The sequence below is a fragment of the Podarcis tiliguerta genome (genome assembly GCF_965153285.1).
Source record: "Podarcis tiliguerta genome assembly, chromosome: 2".
Classification (NCBI taxonomy): Eukaryota; Metazoa; Chordata; class Lepidosauria; order Squamata; family Lacertidae; genus Podarcis; species Podarcis tiliguerta.
In genome coordinates this window covers 4179161-4206337 of record NC_139535.1, presented here as the reverse complement: position 1 = coordinate 4206337, position 27177 = coordinate 4179161, and the positions used below count along the sequence as shown (strand labels likewise).

Sequence of the window (27177 nt, the reverse complement as noted above, 5' to 3'; positions counted from 1 at the left end):
TTCACAGTGGCTTTCCTGGCCAGGAAGCTACCTGGGGCCTTCAATGAAGCCAAGCTGATCACCTTCAGCAAGCTGGTCTTCTGCAGTGTTTGGGTGTCCTTTGTTCCCACTTACCTGAGCACCAAGGGGAAATACATGGTAGCCGTGCAGGTCTTCTCTATGTTGACCTCCAGTGCTGGGCTTCTGGGCTGCATCTTCCTTCCCAAGTGCTACATCATCTTATTCAGGCCTGATCTGAATACAAAGGAGCACCTCACAACAAAAACTAAAGATGGCATCTGACTTAAAATATTATTTTATAGTTGAACTGCAGTGCAGCAGTAATGGAACTGCAGTACTTCTCATTTAAATGTAGCTTCACACACGGTAAATCCCATTTATTTCTTTAATTAATTAATTTCATAAAATTTATGCTCCACTTCGTTGTAGGGAAAAAACCTCAAAGCAGTTTCCAAAAGGATAAAGCAATAAAATTATCCTTTCATGTAACAAACGGCAAAACCACAATAAAATAAACTAAGACAAATTAAAACTCTTACAAGCTTTATAAACATTCGAGTAGGCCTGTCTAAATAAGAATGTTGGCAACAATAAAAATCAATGCATAATAACTCACCACTAGTCACAGACCTTTTGTACTTTCATGTTTTAGAAGTGCTTGTTTATTGCCTTGTCATCCATCAAACTGGCCATTGGCAGCTGCTGGTCTTTCCTTCTTGGCAACGGTTGTTTCTGTACAGGGCAGGCTCACCGAGTTGGGCCTAACGGGGGGGGGGGGGGGCTGTCACTCTGAAAGAAAGAAGCAACCAACAATTCTCAAGCCTTTTACATGTGCATCACAAGATACTCCCAGTGGCATCAGCTATTGGTCTGTCTCTCAACTCCCCTCCTAATTCACCTCTTATCAGATGTTCAGCCTGGCCATCTGGGTGCAAGGCCTCCCTGGGAGCTGAGTGGCAGGTGCCAAAGGGGAGCCTTTCCACCATGCAGGCCTGGCAGCACCTCTCTTTGGGGCGTGGCGGTGCTCAGGGACCAGGGACGGTGGCGACTGCTGCCCAGAGGACACCCAAGGAGACGAGGTGGGAGGCTGAAAGGACACTCCACAAGGGAGGTTGCTCCAAAAGGGGTGAGGGGCTGCCAGCTCTGCAGGCGAGGGATGACATAACTGGGCTTCTGAGGAGCCTCAGAAAGAATGGAGTTGGAGAGCTATGAACTCAAAAAAGATTGAAAACCTCTGGTGTAACCAATTGGAAGTGAACATGAGGGGTTCATGAGTTGTCCACGTGCTCAGGTATCCAGTTACAGTGGTACCTCGGGTTACATATGCTTCAGGTTACATACGCTTCAGGTTACAGATTCCGCTAACCCAGAAATAGTTAAGAACTTTGCTTCAGGATGAGAACAGAAATCGTGCTCCAGCAGTGCGGCATCAGTAGGAGGCCCCATTAGCTAAAGTGGTGCTTCAGGTTAAGAACAGTTTCAGGTTAAGAACAGACCTCCAGAACGAATTAAGTACTTAACCCGAGGTACCACTGTATATTGCTAGGAAAGATCGGGCACGAGGTAATCATATACAGTGGTACCTCGGGTTAAGAACTTAATTCGTTCCGGAAGTCCGTTCTTATCCTGAAACTGTTCTTAAACTGAGGTACCACTTTAGCTAATGGGGCCTCCCGCTGCTGCTGCACGATTTCTTTTCTCATCCTGAAGCAAAGTTCTTAACCCAAGGTACTATTTCTGGGTTAGTGGAGTCTGTAACCTGAAGCTTCTGCAAACTGAAGCATCTGTAACCCGAGGTACCACTGTATAGAAACAGTTATAAAAGTGCCTTGAAGCGCATACAAGTGGCCCAGCTTTTGGAGATATCCTCTGGGCCACTCCTGCTGCAGCTTCCATAAAATAGAATCCTTACCACACACTGTTGATCTTCTTTTCGCTTGAAGAAGCAGAGGAACTAAGACCCCCTTTGTAGGGTAACAAAACGCAGGTGAGGTAACAAGTTTTAGTGAGCAGGAAGAGTCGGAGGCAGAGGACAGTTCAGACTCTGAGGTAGAAAGTGAGGTTGGAGACGTGTGGAACTAGGAGACAGAGGGGTAGGCTACTTCAAAAGCCATGGAGTCTCCTCTTCCCTCTAGCTGCACCCAGGACATGGACATGCGGAGAAATGAAACAGGCTGAACAGAAATCAGTTGTGCAAAGGCGCAGATTGAAACTGCTTGGGATAGACCGTGGAGAGGAGTAGCATTAGTGGGCAGTGGGATGGTGGGGGCCTTCAGTCCTCACAACTACCCCATCAGGGCAAAAGCTGCAGAGAAGGGTTACTGGGATCACTAGACCAGACTGAATCATAGAATCATAGAGTTGGAAGAGACCATAAGGGCCATCGAGTACAACCCCCTGCCAAGCAGGAAACACCATCAGAGCACTCCTGACATATGGTTGTCAAGCCTCTGCTTAAAGACCTCCAAAGAAGGAGACTCCACCACACTCCTTGGCAGCAAATTCCACTGTCAAACAGCTCTTACTGTCAGGAAGTTCTTCCTAATGTTTAGGTGGAATCTTCTTTCTTGTAGCTTGGATCCATTGCTCCGTGTCCGCTTCTCTGGAGCAGCAGAAAACAACCTTTCTCCCTCCTCTATGTGACATCCTTTTATATATTTGAACATGGCTATCATATCACCCCTTAACCTCCTCTTCTCCAGGCTAAACATGCCCAGCTCCCTTAGCCGTTCCTCATAAGGCATCGTTTCCAGGCCTTTGACCATTTTCAGACTAATTCTGTTTCACTTGGAATAAAGTGTTAAATTTACTGACTTCTCTGTTGTTTTAATTGCTGACCTACACCTCACCCAAGCCCTGAAATAGCTGGACTTTGGGGAAGGGGTTGTCTGTATAATGGAAACCTTTTCGAAAAATCTAAAGGGGCACAAAAGTGCCTCCCCTCCCACCCAGTAATACTGATGTAAAATAGAATGTCCCTTATAAAGCCTTATAATTAGGACAGGAAATGATTGAAGAAAGCAGAGCCATTTGTCACAAGGAAAACAAACACAGGATGGATAATTTAGCAATTTGCAAATGTGGACCCCAGTCATGTTCAGCCATTTCAGGTGGTTCCTGGGGACAGAAAATGTGAGATCTAGGGTAATGACTGTTTCTTTGTGGGCGGGCGGGGGGGGGGGGATAAAATGCAACCAAAAGATATTTCAGAATTAGATTTAAAGGATGTTTATCTATTTTTGAGTAAAACAGTTTTGGCCAGCCCAAATCACATCTCCTCACCTACAGGACACTAAATATTTCCAGATTAGGTACTCAAAGCACATGGAAGCTACAGCTGGAATATGCAGTCGACTTTCCACACTTTCCACCAAGCGAGAGAGAAGCTGGGTGCAGCCAGAGGGAGGAGGCGGCTCCATGGCTTTTGAAGCAGCCTGTCTCTCTGTCTCCTAGTTCCACACTTCTCCAACCTCACTTTCTACCTCAGAGTCTGAACTGTCCTCTGCCTCCGACTCTTCCTGCTCACTAAACCTTGTTGCCTCACCTGCATATTGTTACCCTACAAAGAGGGTCTTAGTTCCTCTGGTTCTTTAAGCAAAAAGAACATAAACAGTGTGTGGAAAGGATTCCGATTTATGCAAGCTGGAACAAGAGTGGCCCAGAGGATATCTTCAAAAGCTGTTTCCAAAAGCTGTTTCTGTACAGTGGTACCTCGGGTTACAGACGCTTCAGTTTACAGAAGCTTGTATGGACTTCAACTTGTATGGACTTCAAGGCACTTCTATAACTTTTTCTATACAGTGGTACCTCAGGTTACAGATGCTCCAGGTTACAGATTCCGCTAACCCAGTAATAGTACCTCGGGTTAAGAACTTTCAGGATGAGAACAGAAATTGCGCAGCGGCAGCAGGACACCCCATTAGCTAAAGTGGTACCTCAGGTTAAGAACAGTTTCTGGTTAAGTACAGACTTCCGGAATGAATTAAGTTCTTAACCCGAGGTACCACTGTATATGATTACCTCGTGCCCGATCTTTCCAAGCAATATACAGTGGTACCTCGGGTTAAGTACTTAATTTGTTCTGGAGGTCCATTCTTAACCTGAAACTGTTCTTAACCTGAAGCACCACTTTAGCTAATGGGGCCTCCTACTGATGCCGCACTGCTGGAGCATGATTTCTGTTCTCATCCTGAAGCAAAGTTCTTAACCTGAAGCACTATTTCTGGGTTAGCGGAATCTGTAACCTGAAGCGTATGTAACCTGAAGCATATGTAACCCGAGGTACCACTGTAACTGGATACCTGAGCACGTGGACAACTCATGAACCCCTCATGTTCACTTCTAATTGGTTACACCAGAGGTTTTCAATCTTTTTGAGTTCATAGCTCTCCAACTCCATTCTTTCTGCACCTCCTCAGAAGCCCAGTTATGTCATCCCTCGCCTGCAGAGCTGGCAGCCCCTCGCCCCTGTTGGAGCACCCTCCCTTGTGGAGTGTCCTTTCAGCCTCCCACCTCGTCTCCTTGGGTGTCCTCTGGGCAGCAGTCACCACTGCCCCTGGTCCCTGACCAGCGCCACGCCCCAAAGAGAGGTGCTGCCAGGCCTGCATGGTGGAAAGGCTCCCCTTCGGCACTTGCCACTCAGCTCCCAGGCAGGCCTTGCACCCAGATGGCCAGGCTGAACATCTAATAAGAGGTGAATTAGGAGGGGAGTTGAGAGACAGACCAATAGCTGCTGCCACTGGGAGTATCTATTGATTCACATGTAAGAGACTTGAGAATTTCTGGTTGCTTCTTTCTTCCAGAGTGACAGCCCCTACCGCCACCCCCATGTTAGGCCCAACTCGGTGAGCCTGCCCTGTACAGAAACAACCGTTGCCAAGAAGGAAAGACCAGCAGCTGCCAATGGCCAGTTTGATGGATGACAAGGCAATAAACAAGCACTTCTAAAACATGAAGTGCAAAAGGTCTGCGACTAGTGGTGAGTTATTATGCATTGATTTTTATTGTTGCCAACATTCTTATTTAGACAGGCCTACTCAAATGTTTATAAAACTTGTAAGAGTTTTAATTTGTCTTAGTTTATTCTATTGTGGTTTTGCCGTTTGTTACATGAAAGGATGATTTTATTGCTTTATCCTTTTGGAAACTGCTTTGAGGTTTTTTCCCTACAACGACGTGGAGTGTAAATTTTAGGAAATTAATTTATTAAAGAAATAAATGGGATTTACCGTGTGTGAAGCTACATTTAAATGAGAAGTACTGCAGTTCCATTACTGCTGCACTGCAGTTCAACTATAAAATAATATTTTAAGTCAGATGTCATCTTTAGTTTTTGTTGTGAGGTGCTCCTTTGTATTCAGATCAGGCCTGAATAAGATGATGTAGCACTTGGGAAGGAAGATGCAGCCCAGAAGCCCAGCACTGGAGGCCAACATAGAGAAGACCTGCACGGCTACCATGTATTTCCCCTTTGTGCTCAGGTAAGTGGGAACAAAGGACACCCAAACACTGCAGAAGACCAGCATGCTGAAGGTGATCAGCTTGGCTTCATTGAAGGCCCCAGGTAGCTTCCTGGCCAGGAAAGCCACTGTGAAGCAGATGGCCGCCAAGCAGCCCATGTAGCCGAGGGCACCATAAAACATGGCAACAGACCCTTCGTTGCATTGCAGGATGATCTCTCCAGGCTGAGACTGCATGTCAGAATCTGGGAATGGGGGAGACACCCCCAGCCAGGTGCTGCAGATGATAACTTGAACACCAGAACAGGAAATTATAATGGAGTTGGCCAGACTCTTCCCCAGCCATCTCCTCACCTTGTTCCCGGGTTTTGTGGCCATGAAGGCCAGCACCACAGTGATGGTTTTAGCCAGTACAGAAGACACGGCAACCGAGAAGATGATGCTGAAGGCCGTTTGTCGGAGAAGGCAGGTCAATTTCCTTGGCCGGCCAATGAAGAGGAAGGAGGACAAAAAGGAGAGAAAGAGACAGATGAGGAGGATGTAGGAGAGGTCCCGATTGTTGGCTTTGACAATGGGGGTTTCCTGGAATATAATGAAGATTCCTAACACAGAGCTTGTGATTAAAAATAAGTGGAGGGCAATGGAAACCAAGAGGATCCCCAACTTGTCTTCATAGGCTAGGAAGCTGATAATCTTGGGGACACACTGATCTTGGTCCTTGCTTGGATGCTCATCTTCTGGACATTTGTTGCAATGGTCTGCATCTGCAATGATAAAGAGTTGCTTCATTGTCCTATGATTTTTGTTCCATGTATCATACAGGTCTTTCTATTAGTCTCGATTCTTCAAGATGCCATAATATTTTGGGTGGCAGCTTATACCAGAGACCTAGAATGTCCTAAATCATGCTATTGAGACTCCTGGCTTCACTCTGTCTACCCTTTTGGGTCAGCCTCTTCTAGTTGGTGGTAATCAACCCTAGGATGACTATCTCATTGATAATTATTTGCTATGTACAGTACCTCTATACATTTTGTTTTACTGTATAACATTCATGCAGGTTGCTCAGTTTTGTTGTCATTCATTGCTAGCAATGCCTTCTATTCCATTTCAAGCTGATGAAGACTTTATTCTGAAACAGTGAACTGTTCCGGATACACTGTCCTCTTCAGAATTCCTCTTAAGACTTCTGAGAGACGACTTCCTTTGAGAGACAGCTTGGCGTTCCTCACTATTCAATGACCTCTTTGACTCCTCATTTGACTCTTATATATACAACAGCTTAAAGTCACTTGTATATTTTGTGAGATGTACTGTATGATAGATACATTACTTTGTAGTGGCGTATTAGCATATTTTGAGTGACATTGTAATTAATTATATATCCACTACCACCTATTAGCCAGCGTGTTGCATTTGCATTGATTGTTACATTTTGCAACACAGGGGGTTGTGTTTGTCTTCTAGTTGGTGGGACATGCCTGGTTCTGAAAGGGCTTCCTTTCCCTCTGGAATTCCTTACCTTCCTGGGTGGAGATGGTCCCATTGGGACATTGAGCACAAGCATAGCAGCAAAGCGGCTTTCCTTCTTGAATCACTTTGACGTACCCAGAAGAACAGCTTTTGCTGCACCTTGAACGGGGAAGTGTCTAACCATAAAATGAATGAATATCAAATAAAAAGTGTTAGGGATGGGTCAATAAGCCACAGAACTGCGTAACAGGCAAAGAAAATACACAATCACTCCTTATTTTACTAGAAAACTGCTCTAGCTTCTGCCCCACAGAAAAGGGTCCTTGTGGATTAGACCAGAGACCCATCTGGTCCAGCATTATTTTCTCAGAATGGGAAACCACCTATCATTGATCTGTTGTAAATGCATTCTCTAAACTGATATCAGCATCTAGTCCAATCTGGGGGCAAATTAAGCAGATGAGATGGATGCAAAGCTTCACTGCCACATGGAAGATGGAGCAAGCTTGTTTTCCCCTGCTCCGGAGGATAGGACTGGAACCAATGCCTTCAAGTTACAAGGAAGGAGATTCCAATTAAACACCAGAAAGAACTTTCTGGTCTCCCTCGGCAGGTGGTGGACTCTTTCCCTGGCAGTTTTAAAGCAGAAGTTTGATGGGCATCTGTCATGGATGCTTTAGCTGACATTATAGCATTGCAGAGGGTTGGACTAGATGACCCTTAGGATCCGTTCCAGCTGTGCTATACTATGATTCTATGAAATGCCTTAGGATGAGAAGAGCCTTAATATTTACTGCAGTAGGGTGAGGGGCTCACCGGGTGTTTCTGCAAATAACCCCCACCTAGTGTTCTGAAGTGCTTTTGAATTATGGTGCTGGAGAAGACTCTTGAGAGTCTCATGGACTGCAAGAAGATCAAACCTATTTATTCTGAAGGAAATTAGCCCTGAGTGCTCACTGGAAGGACAGATCCTGAAGCTGAGACTCCAATACTTTGGCCACCTCATGAGAAGAGAAGACTCCCTGGAAGAGACCCTGATGTTGGGAAAGATGGAGGGCACAAGGAGAAGGGGACGACAGAGGACGAGATGGTGGGACAGTGTTCTCGAAGCTACCAGCATGAGTCTGACCAAACTGCGGGAGGCAGTGGAAGACAGGAGTGCCTGGCGTGCTCTGGTCCATGGGGTCACGAAGAGTCGGACATCACTAAATGACTAAACAACAACAGTGTTCTGAAGGCACTGAATAACTGGGATTCTTAACCCTTGGTTTCCCTCACCTGAACAAGCTGCACAAGCCACACAATGGCATCTTCGTCAATGCTGAACCTTTTGTCTGGAGGTGCTTGCTGCTTGAGACTCCCAATTTTCACAGAAGCCACAGAAGTGTTGGGCCACACCACCCTGGCAAAAATATCAAAGTTGGTGGCCAACTCCCCCTTCCCATCCATGGAGGCGTTGTAAGATCCAAAGTTATTCAGAAATGAGTGGAACTAGAACGACACAAGGATAAAAAGAACATCACTTCAGTGCTTCCCGTTTGGGGATGGGGCGAAACGTGAGGTTCTTTTATGGGAAACTCTGTTTTGTTGCTCTGATTGTAACCAAATTTTGACCAACAGTTCCAGAGATCAAGGTTTTAGCACCGGATTCCGACTGTCCCTGGTTGTTCTCCCTGCTTATTGCTGGTGTTGTCAGAGAAACAAAACTCTTCAGACCCTGGGGAGGCGGCCATGGAGGCTTTTCAGCACTGGATCACCAGATATACCAATTCTGCCTCGAAAGCTCACTCCACCCCTCCTGCTGCTTGAATGGACAGCCCCTTCCCCTCTCTTCTCTTTATCTCCCTTTCGCTTGCTTGCTTTCTGGGCTTAGTGGGGAAAGCACCTGCTGGTTGGAAGGCACCTGAGGGATTTGTTGGAGGGGAATTTCCAGCTGGTGTTATTCCTGCAGGCAGGCTACAAAACTCAGCTTTTTCCTTTATAGCAACGGCCAGCTGCAGCCAATTAATCCCAGAAACTTCTTAAAGGTATACACACATGTTTCTGTGTCGAATGTCCCCTAACACGATTCCCCCACTGTTACCCTGTGCTTCTTGCCGCATTTTCCAATTATTATTTTTTATCAATTTTCCAAATGATTAAAAATCTTGCCGAACTGTTTCAATTTAATACAATTTAATACAATGTAATATAATTCCAAAACTGGCTTCCTGCTCTCCTTATAAGATATGCCCATGATGATCCCCTGTTCCTGTTACTACGCATAATCTTAATTAGTTTCTAGATGACTCCCCCAGTATTTACTAATCAGCTTCCCCTTTACATCCCTGCATACAGGGAAAAAAAAATCAAATAAACCTTAATATATGTTCCATAACAGCAAATGTGGCTTCTTTTTCCAAAGTCTGGTGTTGTATCCCAGCTTCATATATTTTTCATATATCTATATAACAATGTATGGAAATTATTCCTGCATTGCAAGGGGTTAGACTGGATAGCCCTTGGATCCCTTCCAACCAGTGGCGTAGCGTGGGTTGTCAGCACCCAGGGCAAGGCAAGTAATTTGCACCCCCTAACCCGGGGCAAGGCAAGTAATTTGCGCGCCCCCCCGCTGCACTGTCCCTCCCCCAGATAGTCCCTTGCTCTCTCTCTGCACCGCACCACACGCCTGGCACCCTCCCCTCCACAGTGGGCGGCGACCCGGCGGCTCGGATCGGATTCGCACAGCCAGCACTGCAGTGAGAGAGAGTGAGTGAGCCAGGTAGGGGCAGAGAGCTGCGAGTGCGAGTGCGAGTGCGCCCCCCCCCCAGATGTTGCGCCCGGTGCGGCCGGCCCCCCCTGCACCCCCCACGCTACGCCACTGCTTCCAACTCTAAGATTCTATGAAATGTAATTGATTATAGTTACTGTATCATATTATATATTTCTTATTGTAATTCTTGCACTTTCCTTCTCCCTCTTTTCCCCCTTTCCCTTTCATCGCTTTAATACACACACACACACACACACACACACACAATTTGGCCGCCTCAGAAGTTCCTCCACCATGGGTTAGAAATATAAGAAAAGGTTGTTGCTTCTTCTGTAGCAATGCCACCCCCAACCCGCAAAAAACAAACAAGCCCTGATTGGTGAGATACCCTTCCAAAATGCATAAATATTGTAGAAGTGGAGGGTGGTTGTGGGATCTCCACAAAGCCTGTTCTAAATAATGATAGAATACTTTTGCACATTTCATTAGTACTATCAGTGATGGAAAAAGGAATACCTGCCATGGCTGTAGCCCCTGAAGCCTCCGGCCGTCTCCTCCACCCATCCTTGCCACCTGCTTGGATCTGGATGAGTAAGCAGCATTTAAGGCATGTGCCACAGCATACGCACTGCTATAGATGTTGTAGTTGTCTGGAGAAAGACTCTGCACAAGAATATCCAGGGGCAATTCCCCTTTTTGTTCACATCTGTGACGTTCTTTCACAGAAAACAAGTGCTTTGAAAAGAAACAATCAAACACTTCCTTCCAGTAAGGAACTAAGCGACTGAAGTCAAAATTGTCATGTTTTAGGGCAACCTCTGTCTGAATTAAGAAGGAAAAGAAACAGTGGCGGTGCTGGAAACGTAATCTCCAGTCAGACAGTGTTGGGGTGATGTCCCACAAAGCTGTGGTGATCCAGACTTTCCCCTCAGTGGACTGTAGCCACAATGTGAGTATTTGATTTATAAAGAATATTCCGCTGAAGAAAGAACGAGTCTCTGCATAGTGAACAAATACATTGATTTGTCTCCATGTGAGAAATGAATCAACGTTCATTTTCACTTCATACTGAGTCATTTCTGGGATTCTGTATGAGACGGCAGCACAAATCCCATTCGAGGTGAGCATAGGGGTCAAGGACCTCATGAACCTTTCTCCGTTGTCATTGTCTGGAGCAAAGAGACCGATCCACGTCCATCTGAAATGCAGGAGCAACTTGACAATCCCTGTGTATTGGTGGTCATCATTGGGGATCATCCGGTAGAAAAAAGGGAATTGAGTTTTATCATTGATGTCATGGGAGACAAACCCATAACTAACCTGGATGGGGACAGAAAAGAAAAGTGTTTTACTCGGCTTTGTTTGAATTTCCTGAAATACAGGTCTCCTCTCCATAACATAGGATTCTGTCAGTCCAGATGGACAGGAGGGGGGAAGGAAGGAAGGAAGGAAGGAAGGAAGGAAGGAAGGAAGGAAGATTGCTACTAATAGAAACTTTCTCCCTCAGACAGCCAAACACATTTTAAAGCAAAGTGAAATTAGACTGCTGCCCAATTCACACCTGTGGGATTTTGTAGATGCCCAACATGTTCGAAATATGGAGAGAGATTTCAGAGTCTGCACCATCTAAAACAGCCAGCAGGTTATTCTGCCTTCCACACCTGTAGTTTGGAATACTTGCATGTCTGGTATAGAGCAGCTCTACCATGGCGTCATATGTGATTCTTGCATTGTGATAGTTCTCAAAGATATTGTAGCCCAGGGTGATGTTGGGTAAGAGCCTGGGATTCTGGTTGATCTCGTGGATGGCGAGCAGGAAGGCCAGATTGTGGAGTAAAATTGTTTGTTGTTCTCCTCTGCAACAACACATACATCTCACACGTCACCCTATATTTAATAATATATGTGACAATCATAGAATCAGAAAATGGTAGAGGTGGCAGGGACCCCAAAGTCTAGGCCAGCCCCCCGTAACATGGGAATTGCTGATGGCCATTTATCCAAGCGACCCATCACATTTGCAGTCTCCTCTTGTTCAAGACCCTGATGTTGGGAAAGATGGAGGGCACAAGGAGAAGGGGACGACAGAGGACGAGATGGTTGGACAGTGTTCTCGAAGCTACAAACATGAGTCTGACCAAACTGCGGGAGGCAGTGGAAGACAGGAGTGCCTGGCGTGCTGTGGTCCATGGGGTCATGAAGAGTCGGACATGACTAAACGACTAAACAACAACAACTTGCTCAAGGCAGCACATATGTGCCATACCTCATGCCACCATTTGACCCTGATAATAACTCTTTGATGTAAGAGAAGCCAAAGACTTCGTGGCTAAGTGCTGATGTGCACGTACATCTCCTCAGTCAAAATCCCAAAACTCTAGCCACTACATTGCACTGCCATGATGTACATTGCAGAAAGGGAGTGGTCTTGACGAAATTGCAATTTGAAGGGCATTTACAACTCTACTATTCTGATTGTATGATTTCTAGACAGTGAAAACACCTTGAATTTATTTTATGAACAACGCCCGTGCTTGATCAGAATCAGAATCCCAATTGCCAATTAGTTATTAATTCATTTATTAGTTTTTTTGTATACCACCCTTCACCTGAAGATCACTGGGTGGTTTACAACACGAAAATACAAAATGAGAAGACAAAATACCTATTAAAAACAAAAACAAACCAGTAGTCCCCCCTCCCACAATTTTTCTTTAATGGTCATAAGAATGTTAGTCAGCCGAAAGCCATGGTTAAAGAGGAATGTTTTTGCCTGACCATTTTATATTGCTATAGGTTTTAAGGGGAACCCCCTCGCCCCCAAAAACCAAAGGGAGAATGCAAGCTGCAGAGGATTTCCTGGGCTGGCCTATGCAAAACAGCCTGGTTGAGCTAGGAACCTCAAGGAACAATAGAGGGCTATTGCAGGACACTGGCAGTGCAAGAGAACTTTACCTGAGGTGTGAACAGAGACTGGGGATTTGGGATTTGAGCTTGCCAGAATAACTGGGTGTGAAGGAGGAGTTTGGGGAAAAGGTTGCTGGGAGGAAGAAGGAGGAAGGATCCATCTTTGGGAGAGGTTGGCTAGCAGAGATGCCTTGGGCTCCAGGACTAATGTGGGGTAGAAGCCCCTCTCAAAAGGACCATGAACTTCCACCATGCAGACTGATGGTGTAAATATGTGAATAAACCATTTTTCTTAAAGCCACGATATTCTCTGCTGTGCCTCCATTTTCCAAAGGACAGCACACCCTGTGTGAGTGCCTGGTACCCTATGAGCTCCTGCTACCACCAAGCAGAGAGTGGGGTGGCTCAATCTTTAGCTACTTAGAGGGCAATTGACACCTGAACTTTGAAGCAGCAAGGAATAGGTCATGCAAATCAACACTTTTTAAGGAGCTGGGTTCAAATAACTAGTGATATAAACAACTGTTGCCATTGGAGACCCCAGTAAGTGTTTCCCCGTCAAAGTGGGCTGTAGCAGGTTACTTCCCCTTCCCCTATTAAATGGCTAAAATCCAAGGAGGAAGATAACCTTTAATAGACAGAGGGTGTGTGTGTGTAGGTGTGTGAGAACCTCTAAATGGTGTACGCAGTGTACAATTTAAAAGCAAGATCCAAAGACTTTTCATGTACATGGATGCTATTAGCCCAGAGATAGAAAGAAGACAACGTTCCTATCAGAGAGGAATGCAGATCAAGCTGACAAAGGAGACCACTGTAAGCAGATGAAAACATTAGCAGGATTTTAATCTCACTTGTAATGTTACAAATACTATGGACAATATGGACAGAATATGGCATAATATGCAGTTGAAAACGTCAACATTAGAACCCATGGAGGGGATGGGGTGGGAAAGTCTTGAGAGTCAGAGAAGTCTCTTTATATGGATATGTATTTGGTTTTGTTAGGGATGCGGGTGGCACCGTGGGTTAAACCACAGAGCCTAGGACTTGCCGATCAGAAGGTCGGCGGTTCGAATCTCCGTGACGGGGTGAGCTCCCTGCGCCTGCCAACCTAGCAGTTCAAAAGCACGTCAAAGTGCAAGTTGATAAATAAAATAAATAAAAGCAAGACCCATTAAAATGAAAGTGCAGCTTTAAATCTGAAAGAACAACAATATAAAATCAAATAAAACAGATATTGAGGGGATTTACACACATACATCAGGATACAATTCTTATGGGTCATAGATTATTGTCTGAACTGAACCTCACCAGCTGGTGAAAATAGGCTGATTGCATGGCGCTGGAGGGTTCATATTGCTCCATTCCAGAATCACATCCCTACCGTAAAACGGAGATATAAAAAGAAACTAGGATGTATCATCGTGAAGTATTGGAAGACACAAGAATTACCCTCTTTGGAAGAATGGCAGATGAAGGTAATGGACTATATGGAATTGGCAGAAATGACTGGCAGAATCCGAGACCAGGGAGAAGAGTCGGTGGAAGAAGATTGGAAGAAATTTAAAGATTATCTACAGAAATATTGCAAAATTAATGAAAATTAGAATGATGTTGGATTGAGGTTAAGGGGATTTTAGCAATAATGTTATGGAAGAATATGAAAAAATGGAATATTAACAGGTGGAAAGTAAAAGCTACGATATATTAAGATTAAGATTAAGATAAAGGTTAAGAGGGAAAGGATTTGCTGAATAAATAAATTGAATTGGAATACAAAGAGGGGAGATGTGGGGAAGTCTAAGAAATAAGCAAATGCAAGATATGTCATGAAAGATGGAATTGTTTTTAACTGTTTTTATTTTTATCTTCGTATTTTTTTTCTTTGTTCTTTTTGTGAAAATTTTAATAAAATATTATTATTATTTTTAAAAAAGAAACTAGGGGATTTTGCAGGGGCTGATGCAAGGAAATGCCCATTGTCTCTTTTCAAGAGTCTTAAAGTGTTAGATTACAGCTTGAGTACCATTAAACTCATCCCCACATAATTTACTTACGGAGATATGTGGATAAAAGGAACCTGGGAGAAAGAGTCTGGCCACGTTGCTCCACTTATTGTGGGAATAATCCCACCGATGAGATGGTCTCCTGCTCTAGAATAGTCCCAGGGATCATATCTATCTCTCACTAAATTCAAGGGGCATTTTTGCTTCAACATCCCATAGGCTGTACTGAGCAGCAGCAGAAGCAACATTTTGATGGGAAAACGTGCTGCTGTCACCCACCCTGTGTGTGGCTCTACTCTTCAGAATCACCGAAAGCCTCTTGCAAGACCAAAGCTGCACGAGGGACTTTGTTAATACAGATGGAGTTCAGCTAAGGGCTTCTCATCCAATGCGGTTGATATTAAGCTACAAGTTCACAGCATCCCTGCCTGCCTCAAACCCCAGTTCATGCTCTCAGTAGAGTGCAGAATCAACGTTTTTTTCAGGCAGGATGCAAAAAAATTTGTTATTCCCGATTCTGCTGTTTCTGCTGTTCCTGTTATTGGTCTCAAATGTGATCTTCAGAGAAATCCCTTGAGTTTTGGCAGAATTAGAGAGCCAAATCACCATTATTTCCATAATGATAAGGGAAAGACTTGCCTCTGCCATGAATCATGAATTATTTGTGTGGCTCTTTCTGCCAAAACTCTCCAATGATCCAGTGGGCAGGGGAGATTAGCAAATGTGGACAGAAGATTACTGAAGAAAAATATACCCTTACGAAAAACGCCACCTCTCCCACCCAGTAATATTGATGTAAAATAGAATGTCCCTTATAAACCCTTATAGGTCAAAGCCAGCATTTTGAATTAGGCCAGGAAATAATTGAAGAAAGCAGAGTCATTTGTCACAAGGAAAACACAGGATGGATAATTTAGCAATTTGCAAACGTGGACCCCAGTAATGTTCAGCCATTTCAGGTGGTTCCTGGGGACAGAAAATGTGAGATCTAGGGTAATGACTGTTTCTTTGTGGGCGGCGGGGGGGGGGGGGATAAAATGCAGCCAAAAGATATTTCAGAATTAGATTTAAAGGATGTTTATCTATTTCTGAGTAAAACAGTTTTGGCCAGCCCAAATCACATCTCCTCACCTACAGGACACTAAATAGTTCCAGATTAGGTACTCAAAGCACATGGAAGCTACAGCTGGAATTGCAGTCGACTTTCCACACTTGGGATGGATCCATTTTTCCTATGAATACTGGTATCTTCCATCTTCCCTAATAATGGCCACATACACATATGATCAGAGAAGGGTAGGGTACATTTCATGAGTGTAGTCATTATTGCTGATCAGTTACATATGTGCTTTAGTGCATTACTAAAGAGTGATTACCTAAACTATGTCTTTTTTATTTTTTATACTTCAGGTTACACGTTTAAAGTAGATTATCTGAGATTCGGTACCAGGAAAATAGGTGTCAGGAGCCAGGCTGCCATGTTGATAACATGTCATCATTAGTTGTCATTAGCTTGAAGCTTTATAGCAATACAAGCATGCAGGCTCGGACACCTAGTCACACATCGGTGACTTATGAATCAGTTGACCCTTCTGGGGAGTGATTCCGGGTACGGCAGAATATCCAGAACATATGCCCTTTCCGTTTCCGGCTTTGTTTTCTGTCTAAGACCTTTCCCATACGTCTGCTCCTTGGATGAATTAATTCTCCTTCTGGTGTGGAACTGCTTCCCCCACTCCCACATTCTGACATTGCCTGTGTCACTTGAGAGAGTCAGTTCCTCTCTAACACACTCTAGTACACACTGCATCCCTGTCCTTCTCACAGCAATGGAGAATTGATTAACTACTGTCTGGGAAGAATGCGAGCCTCTCTCTTGCGTGCCTCTCTCTTGCTTCCCGACTCCTCTGGAGCACTTATACCGTGTGCAGAAGTGTTAATGACAATAGGCAGATATATAATTTCTCCTGTGAAACCATCTCACATAATTGAGAATTCCAAGGAACCTTGCACTTGTTTAAAGACTTTAAAAAAAAAACTGTTTCAGCATCAGATTTCTACTTTTGTTTTATTGTTAAATATGCCTTTGTATTCAGATCAGGCCTGTGTAGCATAATGTAGCACTTGGGAAGGAAGATGCAGCCCAGAAGCCCAGCACTGGAGGTCAACATAGAGAAGACCTGCACAGCTACCATGTATTTCCCCTTGGTGCTCAGGTAGGTGGGCACAAAGGACACCCAAACACTGCAGAAGACCAGCATGCTGAAGGTGATCAGCTTGGCTTCATTGAAGGACCCAGGAAGCTTCCTGGCCAGGAAAGCCACTATAAAGCAGATGGCAGCCAGGAAGCCCATGTAGCCAAGGGCAATATAAAACATGGCAACAGACCCTTCGTTGCATTGCAGGACTATCTGTCTAGTCTGAGAATGTGTTTCAGAATCTGGGAATGGAGGAGAAATTCCCAACCAGATGGTGCAGATGACAACTTGGAGACTAGAGCAGGAAATGATAATAGAGTTGGCCAAACTCTTCCCCAGCCATCTTTTGACCTTGTTCCCTGGTTTTGTGGCCAGGAAGGCCAGCACCACAGTGATGGTTTTAGCTAACACAGAAGAGATGACAACTGAGAAGATGATGCAGAAGGCTGTTTGTCGGAGAAGGCAGGTCACATTCTTTGGCTGGCCAATGAACAAGAAGGAGAACAAAGAGGAAAGCAAGAGGGAGGCAAGGAGAATGTAAGAGAGATCCCGGTTGTTGGCTTTGACTATAGCAGTGTCCTTGTTTTTAATGAAGACTCCTAACACAATAACTGTGGTTAACGACAAGAATAGAGCAAAGCAAGCCAGGAGAATCCCCAGGTTTTCTTTATGTGATAGGAAAATGATAATCTTGGGAAAACATTTATCTCGGTTGTTGTTTGAGTACTTATCTTCTGGACATTTGGTGCAATGTTCTGCATCTGAGGAGGGGGGAAAAGAGTAGATTTGGGCTCAGATGCTGATGGTGGGAAGGAAATAAGAATTTTTAATAGGGAAAGCAATGAAAATGTTCATTATTGAAGGTCTGCACATTTATCCTGCCTTTCCTCTAAGGAGTTGGAGCTTGAGATATTTCTCATTCTGGTTTCCAAAACAACTTTATGATGTTGGATAAAGCTGAGAGGTAATACTTATTTTTAAATAATTTCCTTCAGCTCACTTCCTGGATTTAATAATAATAATAATAATAATAATAATAATAATAATAATAATAATAAATTATTTATACCCTGCCCTCCCCGGCCAGAGCTGGGCTCTGGGAGGCTAACACCAGTAAAATTACTAAAAAAAAAACAATTTAAAATACAGGTTAAAATACAATTTAAAATGCAGCCTCATTTTAAAAGTAGCCCATAGATCAAAACCATAAGGGGAGGGAAACATAAGAGTCAGACTGAGTCCAAACCAAAGGCCAGGCGGAACAGCTCTGTCTTGCAGGCCCTATCCGCAGGGCCATAGTCTCTTGTGACAGAGTGTTCCACCAAGTTGGGGCCAGTACTGAAAAGGCCCTGGCCCTAAAGGTAAAGGTAAAGGTACCCCTGCCCGTACGGGCCAGTCTTGACAGACTCTAGGGTTGTGCGCCCATCTCACTCAAAGAGGCCGGGGGCCAGCGCTGTCCGAAGACACTTCCGGGTCACGTGGCCAGCGTGACATCGCTGCTCTGGCGAGCCAGAGCCGCACACGGAAACGCCGTTTACCTTCCCGCTAGTAAGCGGTCCCTATTTATCTACTTGCACCCGAGAGTGCTTTCGAACTGCTAGGTTGGCAGGCGCTGGGACCGAACAGCGAGAGCGCACCCTGCCGTGGGGATTCGAACCGCCGACCTTTCGATTGGCAAGCCCTAGGCGCTGAGGCTTTAACCCACAGCACCACCCGCGCCCTGGCCCTAGCTGAGGCCAATCTAACCACCTTGCGACTTGGTACCTCCAAAATGTTGTCATTTGTGGAACTTAAGGTCCTCCGTGGGGCATACCAGGAGAGGCAGTCCCGTAGGTACGTGGGTCCTTGGCCGCATAGGGCTTTAAAGGTCAAAACCAGCTCCTTAAACTTGACCCTGTACTCCACCAGGAGCCAGTGCAGTTGAATGTGATTCCACGGCAAGGACCTCTTAAGGAGCCTCACCGCGGCATTCTGCACCCGCTGGAGTTTCTGGGTCAGTTTCAAGGGCAGCCCCGCGTAGAGCGAATTACAATAATCAAGCCTGGAGGTGACCGTCGCATGGATCACTGTGGCCCAATGTTTGGATTTGATATCCCACTTTATCACTACCTGAAGGAGTCTCAAAGTGGCTAACAATCTCCTTTTCCCTTCCTCCTCCACAACAAACACTCTGTGAGGTGAGTGAGGCTGAGAGACTTCAGATAACTGTGACTAGCCCAAGGTCACTCAGCAGCTGCATGTGGAGGAGCGGGGAAGCCAACCCGGTTCACCAGATTACGAGTCCACCGCTTTTAACCACTACACCACGCTGACTCGATGTGAAGACATTGAACAATGGAGAAACCAACAAAAGACCTAGATTCAAAAGTGTCTTTAGAATCTTCAAACGAAACGTCTCTGGGTAACTCTCCACCCTCCTTTGATACTCCGAAGGTATGCCTTCTCCCCTGGTGTTACCCACCTTCCTGGTGGAGATCGTCCCTTCCACACATGAATCACAAGCATAGCAACAAACTGGCTCTCCTTCTAGAACCAACTTGGCATATCCAGGGCGACAGCTTTCAGTACACCTGGAGCGAGGCACAGTCTAACCATAAAGAGAATAAGGTGCATTAAGGGGAAAGTGTTAGCAGTATTTGTCTCTACTGTATTCATAGAGTTGGAAAAGGAACCATAAAGATTTCTAGCCCCACTAACCCCATCCGTTTTTCTTTCAAGGAAAACACTCTTGATGCAAAACAGTACATCAGAGAAACCTCTTTGACGTATCTGCTTACTCTGAGTTTTGCCACACTTCAGGATTTGGGTCATCTCTCACATGGCTATGCTGGGTGAATTCTACAGAGTGTAACATTTGGAGGTGAGAGAAAAGCAGGCCCTGGGAAGAGGTAGGTGCTGTTGCCTTCACTCCCCAAGTGAACTGAATCTGGATAGTCGTCCTATCTCAGTATCCCAGGATTGTAACAACAACAACATAATTTATTATTTATACCCCATCCATCTGGCTGGGCTTCCCCAGCCACTCTGGGCGTCTTCCAACAAAATATTAAAATACAGTAATGCATCAAACATTAAAAGCTTCCCTAAACAGGGCTGCCTTCAGATGTCTTCTAAAAGTCTGGTAGTTGTTCTCTTTGACATCTGGTGGGAGGGCGTTCCACAGGGCAGGTGCCACTACTTCCTTGACCATCCCAGATCCCTTTCATGTCTGTGCTGCCTGTGGCAAGAGGGCGTGGTGGTGGCAGCTTGTAATCGGTAGTTAAGACACAACTGGTCAAACTTACAAGGCCATTTTGCAGCCGTTACACAAGGAAGAATGAAAGCAGAGTCAGCCAAGCTATGAGGCAGGTGTGGTTGCTGCTTCAGGTTTCGGAAGGTCTCCCCTGGCAGCACACCCATGCACAGGTGGTGGAGAAGCACTGGTACCATCAGCACTGATTTTGGGGCAAAATCACAGCCATTTGGGACAAGATCAGCCTAAATTGGTGTGATCTTGCCTAAAATAGGTACCAATGGCAGCTTCTATGCCAGCAGCTGATGGGCAGAGTGTGTAGTGGCAGCAGGAGCAGGTAGTTGGTGGCAGGAGCAGTGGCAGCAGCAGGACAAAGTGGCTCTTCCTGTCTCACCTTAAGTGGCAAAACAGGATGCTCAATCCTTGCCTACCTTGTTAAACTGCTTGGGCCACTCAATGACCTCTGCATTAATAATAAACTTTATCCCAGTAGATGCCTCTCTCTCTAGACTCCCAATTTTCACTCGAACAAGAGACTGATTGGGAAACATCACCCAATTCTCAATATCAAAGACAGTGGGCAGCTCCCCATTCTCATCCAAACACAGTCCACCTCTGGAAGTATTCAAACACTGGATCTCTTTTAAGAAAAGGTGAAGCTGGAATGACAGGGGAAACACCAGTGTTAAAAAACCATGAAAATATTGCGTATATCATAGTCCTGCTCAAGTGGGGTTGGTGGACACCTCATCTTATCAGCCCTATTCAAGCATTCTGTTTTTATTAGAACATTTATATACAATTTCATATAAAATAATAAGGTGCAATACAGAAAATGGTCAATACAAACTACCTCCCCCCCCCAAAAGTTTTAAAAGTCTAACCAATATAGAAAAATAAAATACAGTTCATCTCACCATAATGGAGAAGACTGTAACCAGGAGGTCTGTATGCCTGCTCCATCTGTGTTCAACTGTTGATGGGCAACTTCAAGGCCCAGCAGAGACAGAGGAGGAGAGGAGGAGAGTTCAACCTCAGCTAAGAAATCTGTTTCTTTCTAAGGTCACCAGGGAAGAAGCACAATATTGGAGTGGGGAGTGTTCTGAGATAATCAGCATGGGCAGAAAGGATGGCTTTCATCAGGCAATCACTAATCACTGTATTTTTCGCCCTATAAGATGCACCCGACCATAATACACACCTAGTTTTAGAAGAGGAGAACAAGAAAAAAAAAATTCTCTCCCTCTCTGCGCAGAGCCTCTTCAGCAAAGCGGGAGAAGAAACAGAGAAACAGAAACAGAGAAACAGAGAAACAGAAGGGGCTCCATTTCTCCTCCCGCTTCACTGAAGGGGTGCTGCGCAGCTCTCCCTCTCTGCACAGCGCCTCTCCAGCGAAGCGAAGTCAGAACAGCAAGAGGGATTGCTGCGCAGCGAAAGCAGCTATTCCTCTTGCTGTTCTGGCTTCTGGGATAGCTGCACAGCCTGCATTCGCTTCATATGATGCACACACGTTTCCCCTTACTTTTTAGGAGGGAAAAAGTGCGTCATAGAGCGAAAAATACGCTAGATTTGTCTCTTAAAATGAAAAAAAAAAAAACCACCCCAATTCTCACAATTAAATTTGATTTGAGAAAAGGGGCAATGGATTGCGGTTTGCAAAAAAGGAAAGGAAATACCTGCCATGGCTGTAGCCTTTGAAGTTCCAGCCTGTCTCCTCCACCCCTTATCAACATCTGTTTTGATATAGATAAATATGCAGCATGTAAGGCCTGAGCCACAGCGTGAACATTAATGTAAGTGCCATAGCTGTCTTGAGACAGGACTCCCTCCAGCTGCTCCTGGGGCAGAGTCTGCAGTTTGTCCCCTTCTCTGCACCTTGCCCAACCTCTCACAGCCAATACATGTTTTGAATATGAACAATGAAATACTTTCTCCCAAAAATGCTTCAGAAGGGAGGAGTCTGGTTCATAGTAGTCGCGTTGGGTGCTTCTGAAATTGCTCTTCATCACAAGGGAGAAAGAACCATGGATGTACTTGAAGAAATCTGGAGAAAAAGACCAATTCAAGTTGATGTCCTGAAAAGCTGTTGATATCCAGACTTTTGCACCAAATTCTTTCTCAAATATGCTTTGAAATGAGATGATTCGAAACCATCCCATGCGAGTGTTTTTATAGAAAACAAATACGCCAACTTGTCTCCAGAGGTAAAATTCTTCACTCAGGCTGATTATTTGCTGAGGATAATTTCCTGCTAGTCTCTTTGATAAGGCAACACAAATTCCATTCTTGATCATAAGGTATGTCATGGCACTCACAAACCGTTCTCCACCATCATTGTTTGGAGCAATGAGGCCAATCCACATCCATCCAAAATGTAGCAGCAACTTGACAATCCCCAGGTATTGAGTTTCTTCTTTGGGGACCACCCGGTAGACAAAGGGAAACTCAGTTTTATCCTCCAGAACCTGAGCAATAAAGCCATAACTGATCTAGTGAGGAAAGGAAGAGATTAAGTGCTTTCTTTTGCTTGCAGTATAAAGAAAAAATGCATTTTCTTACCAGAAATGGGTAATATCTGACAAAAAATGTGCCGGCTGGGACTGATAGGAGTTTTCGTTTGAAACATCTGGTAGGTGCCATGTTGGTGAAGGCTGAGGGGGTTTTTTGGGAGGGGGAGGAGAAGAAAAGACATACAAGATGACCCTCAGGGTCCCTTCCAACTCTCCAATTCTATGATCTATAGCTCAGGATCCCCCTGCCCTTCGTAAAGTCTCTTCTGGACTGCCCTAAAGAGAAAGTAGGAGCTGACAATGTGCACTGTCTCTCTTCATACCTGTGGGATTTTGTAGATGCCAGACATGGCCGAAATCTCTTTCAAGATTACAGAATTGGCCCGTTCAAGAACAGCCAGAAGGTTATTCCATCTTCCACAGCTATAGTTTGGAATATTGCTTCCACCACCTGCAAGCAAGTCTATCATGGCATCAGAAGTCACCCTTGCATTGAAATAGTTCTCATAGAGGTTGTAGCCCAGAGTGATGTTGGGCAAGAGCTTGAGGTGCTGGTTGACCTCTTGCACGGTGAACATGAAGGATAAGGCGTGCCAGTTGTACCATGTTTTTGTGCTGCAATAAATAGATCAGTTAGGAGATGTCACAGAATCTTAGAATTTGAGAGTTGCAAGGGACCACGAGGGTCATCTGGTCCAACTCTCTGCAATGCATGGATCTTTTGCCCAACCCCGAGATTAAGAGTCTCATGCTCCACCAACTGCAGTATCCCAGCTCTTAACTGCCATTTCAGATAATGAAAGCAAATAGTGGTCTGTATGTCCATTAAGCAAGAAAAAATTGGAGATGCATGCTCTGAATGGGGTAACTGTGCCCCTGAAGGACCAGGTGCGCAGCCTGGGAGTCATTTTGGACTCACAGCTGTCCATGGAGGCACAGGTTAATTCTGTGTCCAGGGCAGCTGTCTACCAGCTCCACCTGGTACGCAGGCTAAGACCCTATCTGCCTGCAGACTGTCTCACCAGAGTGGTGCATGCTCTGGTTATCTCCCACTTGGACTACTGCAATGCGCTCTATGTGGGGCTACCTTTGAAGGTGACCCGGAAACTACAACTAATCCAGAATGCGGCAGCTAGACTGGCGATTGGGAGCGGCCGCCGAGACCATATAACACCGGTCTTGAAAGACCTACATTGGCTCCCAGTACGTTTCCGAGCACAATTCAAAGTGTTGGTGCTGACCTTTAAAGCCCTAAACGGCCTCAGTCCAGCATACCTGAAGGAGCGTCTCCACCCCCATCGTTCTGCCCGGACACTGAGGTCCAGCTCCGAGGGCCTTCTGGCGGTTCCCTCACTGCGAGAAGCCAAGTTACAGGGAACCAGGCAGAGGGCCTTCTCGGTAGTGTGGCGCCCGCTCTGTGGAACGCCCTCCCATCAGATGTCAAAGCGATAAACAACTTCCTGACATTCAGAAGACATCTGAAGGCAGCCCTGTTCAGGGAAGTTTTTAATATGTGACATTTTAGTGTATTTTTCATCTTTGTTGGAAGCCGCCCAGAGTGGCTGGGGAAACCCAGCCAGATAGGCGGGGTACAAATAATAAATTATTATTATTATTATTACTATTGCAGAAACATAGAAGCATGCTGCAGGTGTGTGTGAAAAAGCTGAATAGTTCTTGTTCATATTGTGGTGATCTGACTTCAGTGATGAGGGAGTCCCTGGACTGTATTCTGTTGCCATCTTCAAAAGGCAGCAGAGCAGCATAACTAGCAGTGAGTTACACCAGGGAAGACCTAGGGAACAAAGAAATAGGACATGGGGGAATCTTTTCCTGCACTCCAACTCCAATCAACCCAAGCCAGCTATGACAGTCATAGAATCACAGGACTGTAGAGTTGGAAGGTAACCCAAGAGTCATCAATTTCAACCCCCTACAATGCAGGAATCTCAATTAAAGTGTCCAATGGCCAGGGATGATGGGAGCTTTAGTCCAACAATGTCTGGAAGGCCACAGGCTCCCTGGTACTGAGATAGGGGCTCTTGCCTTATGAAATAGGAACCATTTGATTGGCGGCAGACAAATATGGCATCCCTCTTCCTATTACTTACTCCTTAATCCTGGTGAAGGGGATCTGAGAAAATACATATGGAAGCTGTTCAATAATATATTTTGGAGATATGATCCCGCTAATGAGGAAGTCTCCAGGCCAGTAGTAATTGAGTGCCTCATTTTGATCTCTAATCAGATTCAAGGGACACGTTGCCTTCAGGTTCTCACAGACTCCATGGGGCATCATTAGCAACAGCAGCAGCAGCAGAAACAGAAGGAATCTCCCTCTGTCCATGCCACCACCACCTCCTTTGTCAGTGGTTCTGCTCACCTCCAGGGCCAGCTAATTCAAAGAAGCCGAAAACTTGCAACACCAAAGTTACAGTGGTTTTCCCAGTCTGGGTGGTATTCAACAAGGGCTTCAGAGATATTAAAAGTCACACAGCAACCACACATTGCCTCTCACCTGCACTAAATCTTGACTCAATCTGTCTCAGGGACAGGAATTGTTCTCTGCATCCACTTTATTTTTCGGGCACAGTGGAATTAATAGCCTTACGCTGTTGTTGACCTTGGTGCTTAGGCAACCTCTAAAAATATCTCGAGCTTTGAGAAAAATACATCACTGTAATTTTGATAATTACAGGTTTCGTATCTACAACTTTCTTGAGACTCAAATGGCAGAAGCAGAGCTGGAGAAAAACATGTTTGCAATATGCATCTCCAAAGTCTGACATGACTCAATGAGGGTGGGCGGTGGTGGTGGTGGGGAATTTGTCCTGAACTTTGGTCACAGAACTTAAGAAGATCCTGGCAGCTGGATCAAACCAAAGTCCCATCTAGTCCAGCTCCATGGATCTCCCAGTAGTGAATAATCTCTGTGAAGCTCACATTCAGGGCAAGAAATATAGGGCATGAGCATATAAGGCCCACAAAAAAATAGGGATGGGAGCAAATATACATTATACTGAAGAGTCAGTCAGGATCAAGAGTCTATGCCCGTGAGAGCTAAGCTCTTCACTCGAAAACAATGATCTGTCCAAAACAATAGCAATCTCTCACCCTTCCTTAGTCTGGGGTCCTTTAGGAGACTGCAGTTGAGAACATTGTGGTGTATAACATTGGAGCAACAGAATGCTGAATTACCCATACAAACGGCTATGACTTAAATAAAGTTTAGGAAGAAGAGTTTAGATTTGATATCCCGCTTTATCACTACCCTAAGGAGTCTCAAAGCTAACATTCTCCTTTCTCTTCCTCCCCCACAACAAACACTCTGTGAGGTGAGTGGGGCTGAGAGACTTCAGAGAAGTGTGACCAGCCCAAGGTCACCCAGCAGCTGCATGTGGAGGAGCGGGGAAGCAAACCCAGTTCACCAGATTATGAGTCTACCACTCTTAACCACTACACCACACTGGCTCTCATAGGACCTCATTGATTCCTGTGTAAAAGGGCAGAGGGAATTCTCATATGAAAAAGGAACATTAAATGCTTCCTTTGAAATGTACAGTTTAATATTTATTCCTTAGGATTTCTATTGTGCTCACATGACATAAATTTGGGGAAACAAGCCTTTAATAATAATAATAATAATAATAATAATAATAATAATAATAATTTATTATTTGTACCCCGCCCATCTGGCTGGGTTTCCCCAGCCACTCTGGGCAGCTTCCAACAAAGATGAAAAATACACTAAAATGTCGCATATTAAAAACTTCCCTGAACAGGGTTGCCTTCAGATGTCTTCTGAATGTCAGGTAGTTGTTTATCGCTTTGACATCTGATGGGATGTCTTCAAAATGTCAAGGTGTCATAAATAAAGCAAATGTGTGTATCAGTGTTTGCATGGAACTAAAACTCATCCCTGGAGTAACTGATAAACAGGTACATTGCGGTGAACAGCTAGATCATTTACCAATTTAATCTGCCACTCTGGAGTCAAGAAATCTAGTTGTTATATGGTCAGGTCACAAACAGAGTAAAGCTGGAGGGCACCTGGGAGGTATCCGGTAGCTCAGGTGCCCTGCAGTCAGCACTGTCCACAAAAGTGCCAGGAATTCAGCCTACACTCGAGTAGGACCCTGGCATGACTGGCATGTTCCCTCCCTCCTGGTTGATCGTTCAGGAGCTTCATAAGCTTTCTTCTGCCCGAACATCACAGCAACTGATGCCAACCGACACCGGCACACTTAGGGATCTGCAGAGTTTGCGCATTTCGCATGACAGACCTCAGCAACTCAGCATTTTGGCTAATCTACTTTATTTACATATAAACACACACGGAGCGCTGCAATATGACTCCCCCTCTCTCTAGCATCAGACAGCAAAGAGAAAAAGAACAAAGGACAATAGTCCCACATCACAGAACACAGTAACACAAACATCCTGTCTCCGTCACTTCCAACTCTGTGGAGTCAAAACATATACTGACAAAAATCCCATGACTGCAGTCATGGAGCAGGAATTCTAAGAAAAAGCAGTGTGGGGCCGGCCTATGCCCACTGCATCCCCCTTAGCCACCATCCACCTGGAGGGTGTCTGACAAGCATGCAGTTGCTCTGGCAGTGTTCCCCACCCCTGGGAGA

The 27177-nt window shown here is 45.1% G+C and overlaps 1 protein-coding gene across 1 annotated transcript in view; it reads right to left on the bottom strand.

Annotated features, from left to right (window-relative positions):
* LOC310672786 (vomeronasal type-2 receptor 26-like) overlaps positions 1–24833 on the bottom strand; it is a gene marked incomplete at its 5' end in the record, with an annotated part of 64519 nt that extends 39686 nt beyond the window's left edge. The window contains 4 exons of the mRNA XM_083430444.1: positions 20459–20686; positions 21704–22516; positions 22861–23152; positions 24649–24833. Coding sequence (XP_083286570.1) covers positions 20459–20686; positions 21704–22516; positions 22861–23152; positions 24649–24833 — 1518 coding nt within the window. The remainder of the gene's footprint in view (positions 1–20458; positions 20687–21703; positions 22517–22860; positions 23153–24648) is intronic.
* Positions 24834–27177: the final 2344 nt, after the last annotated feature.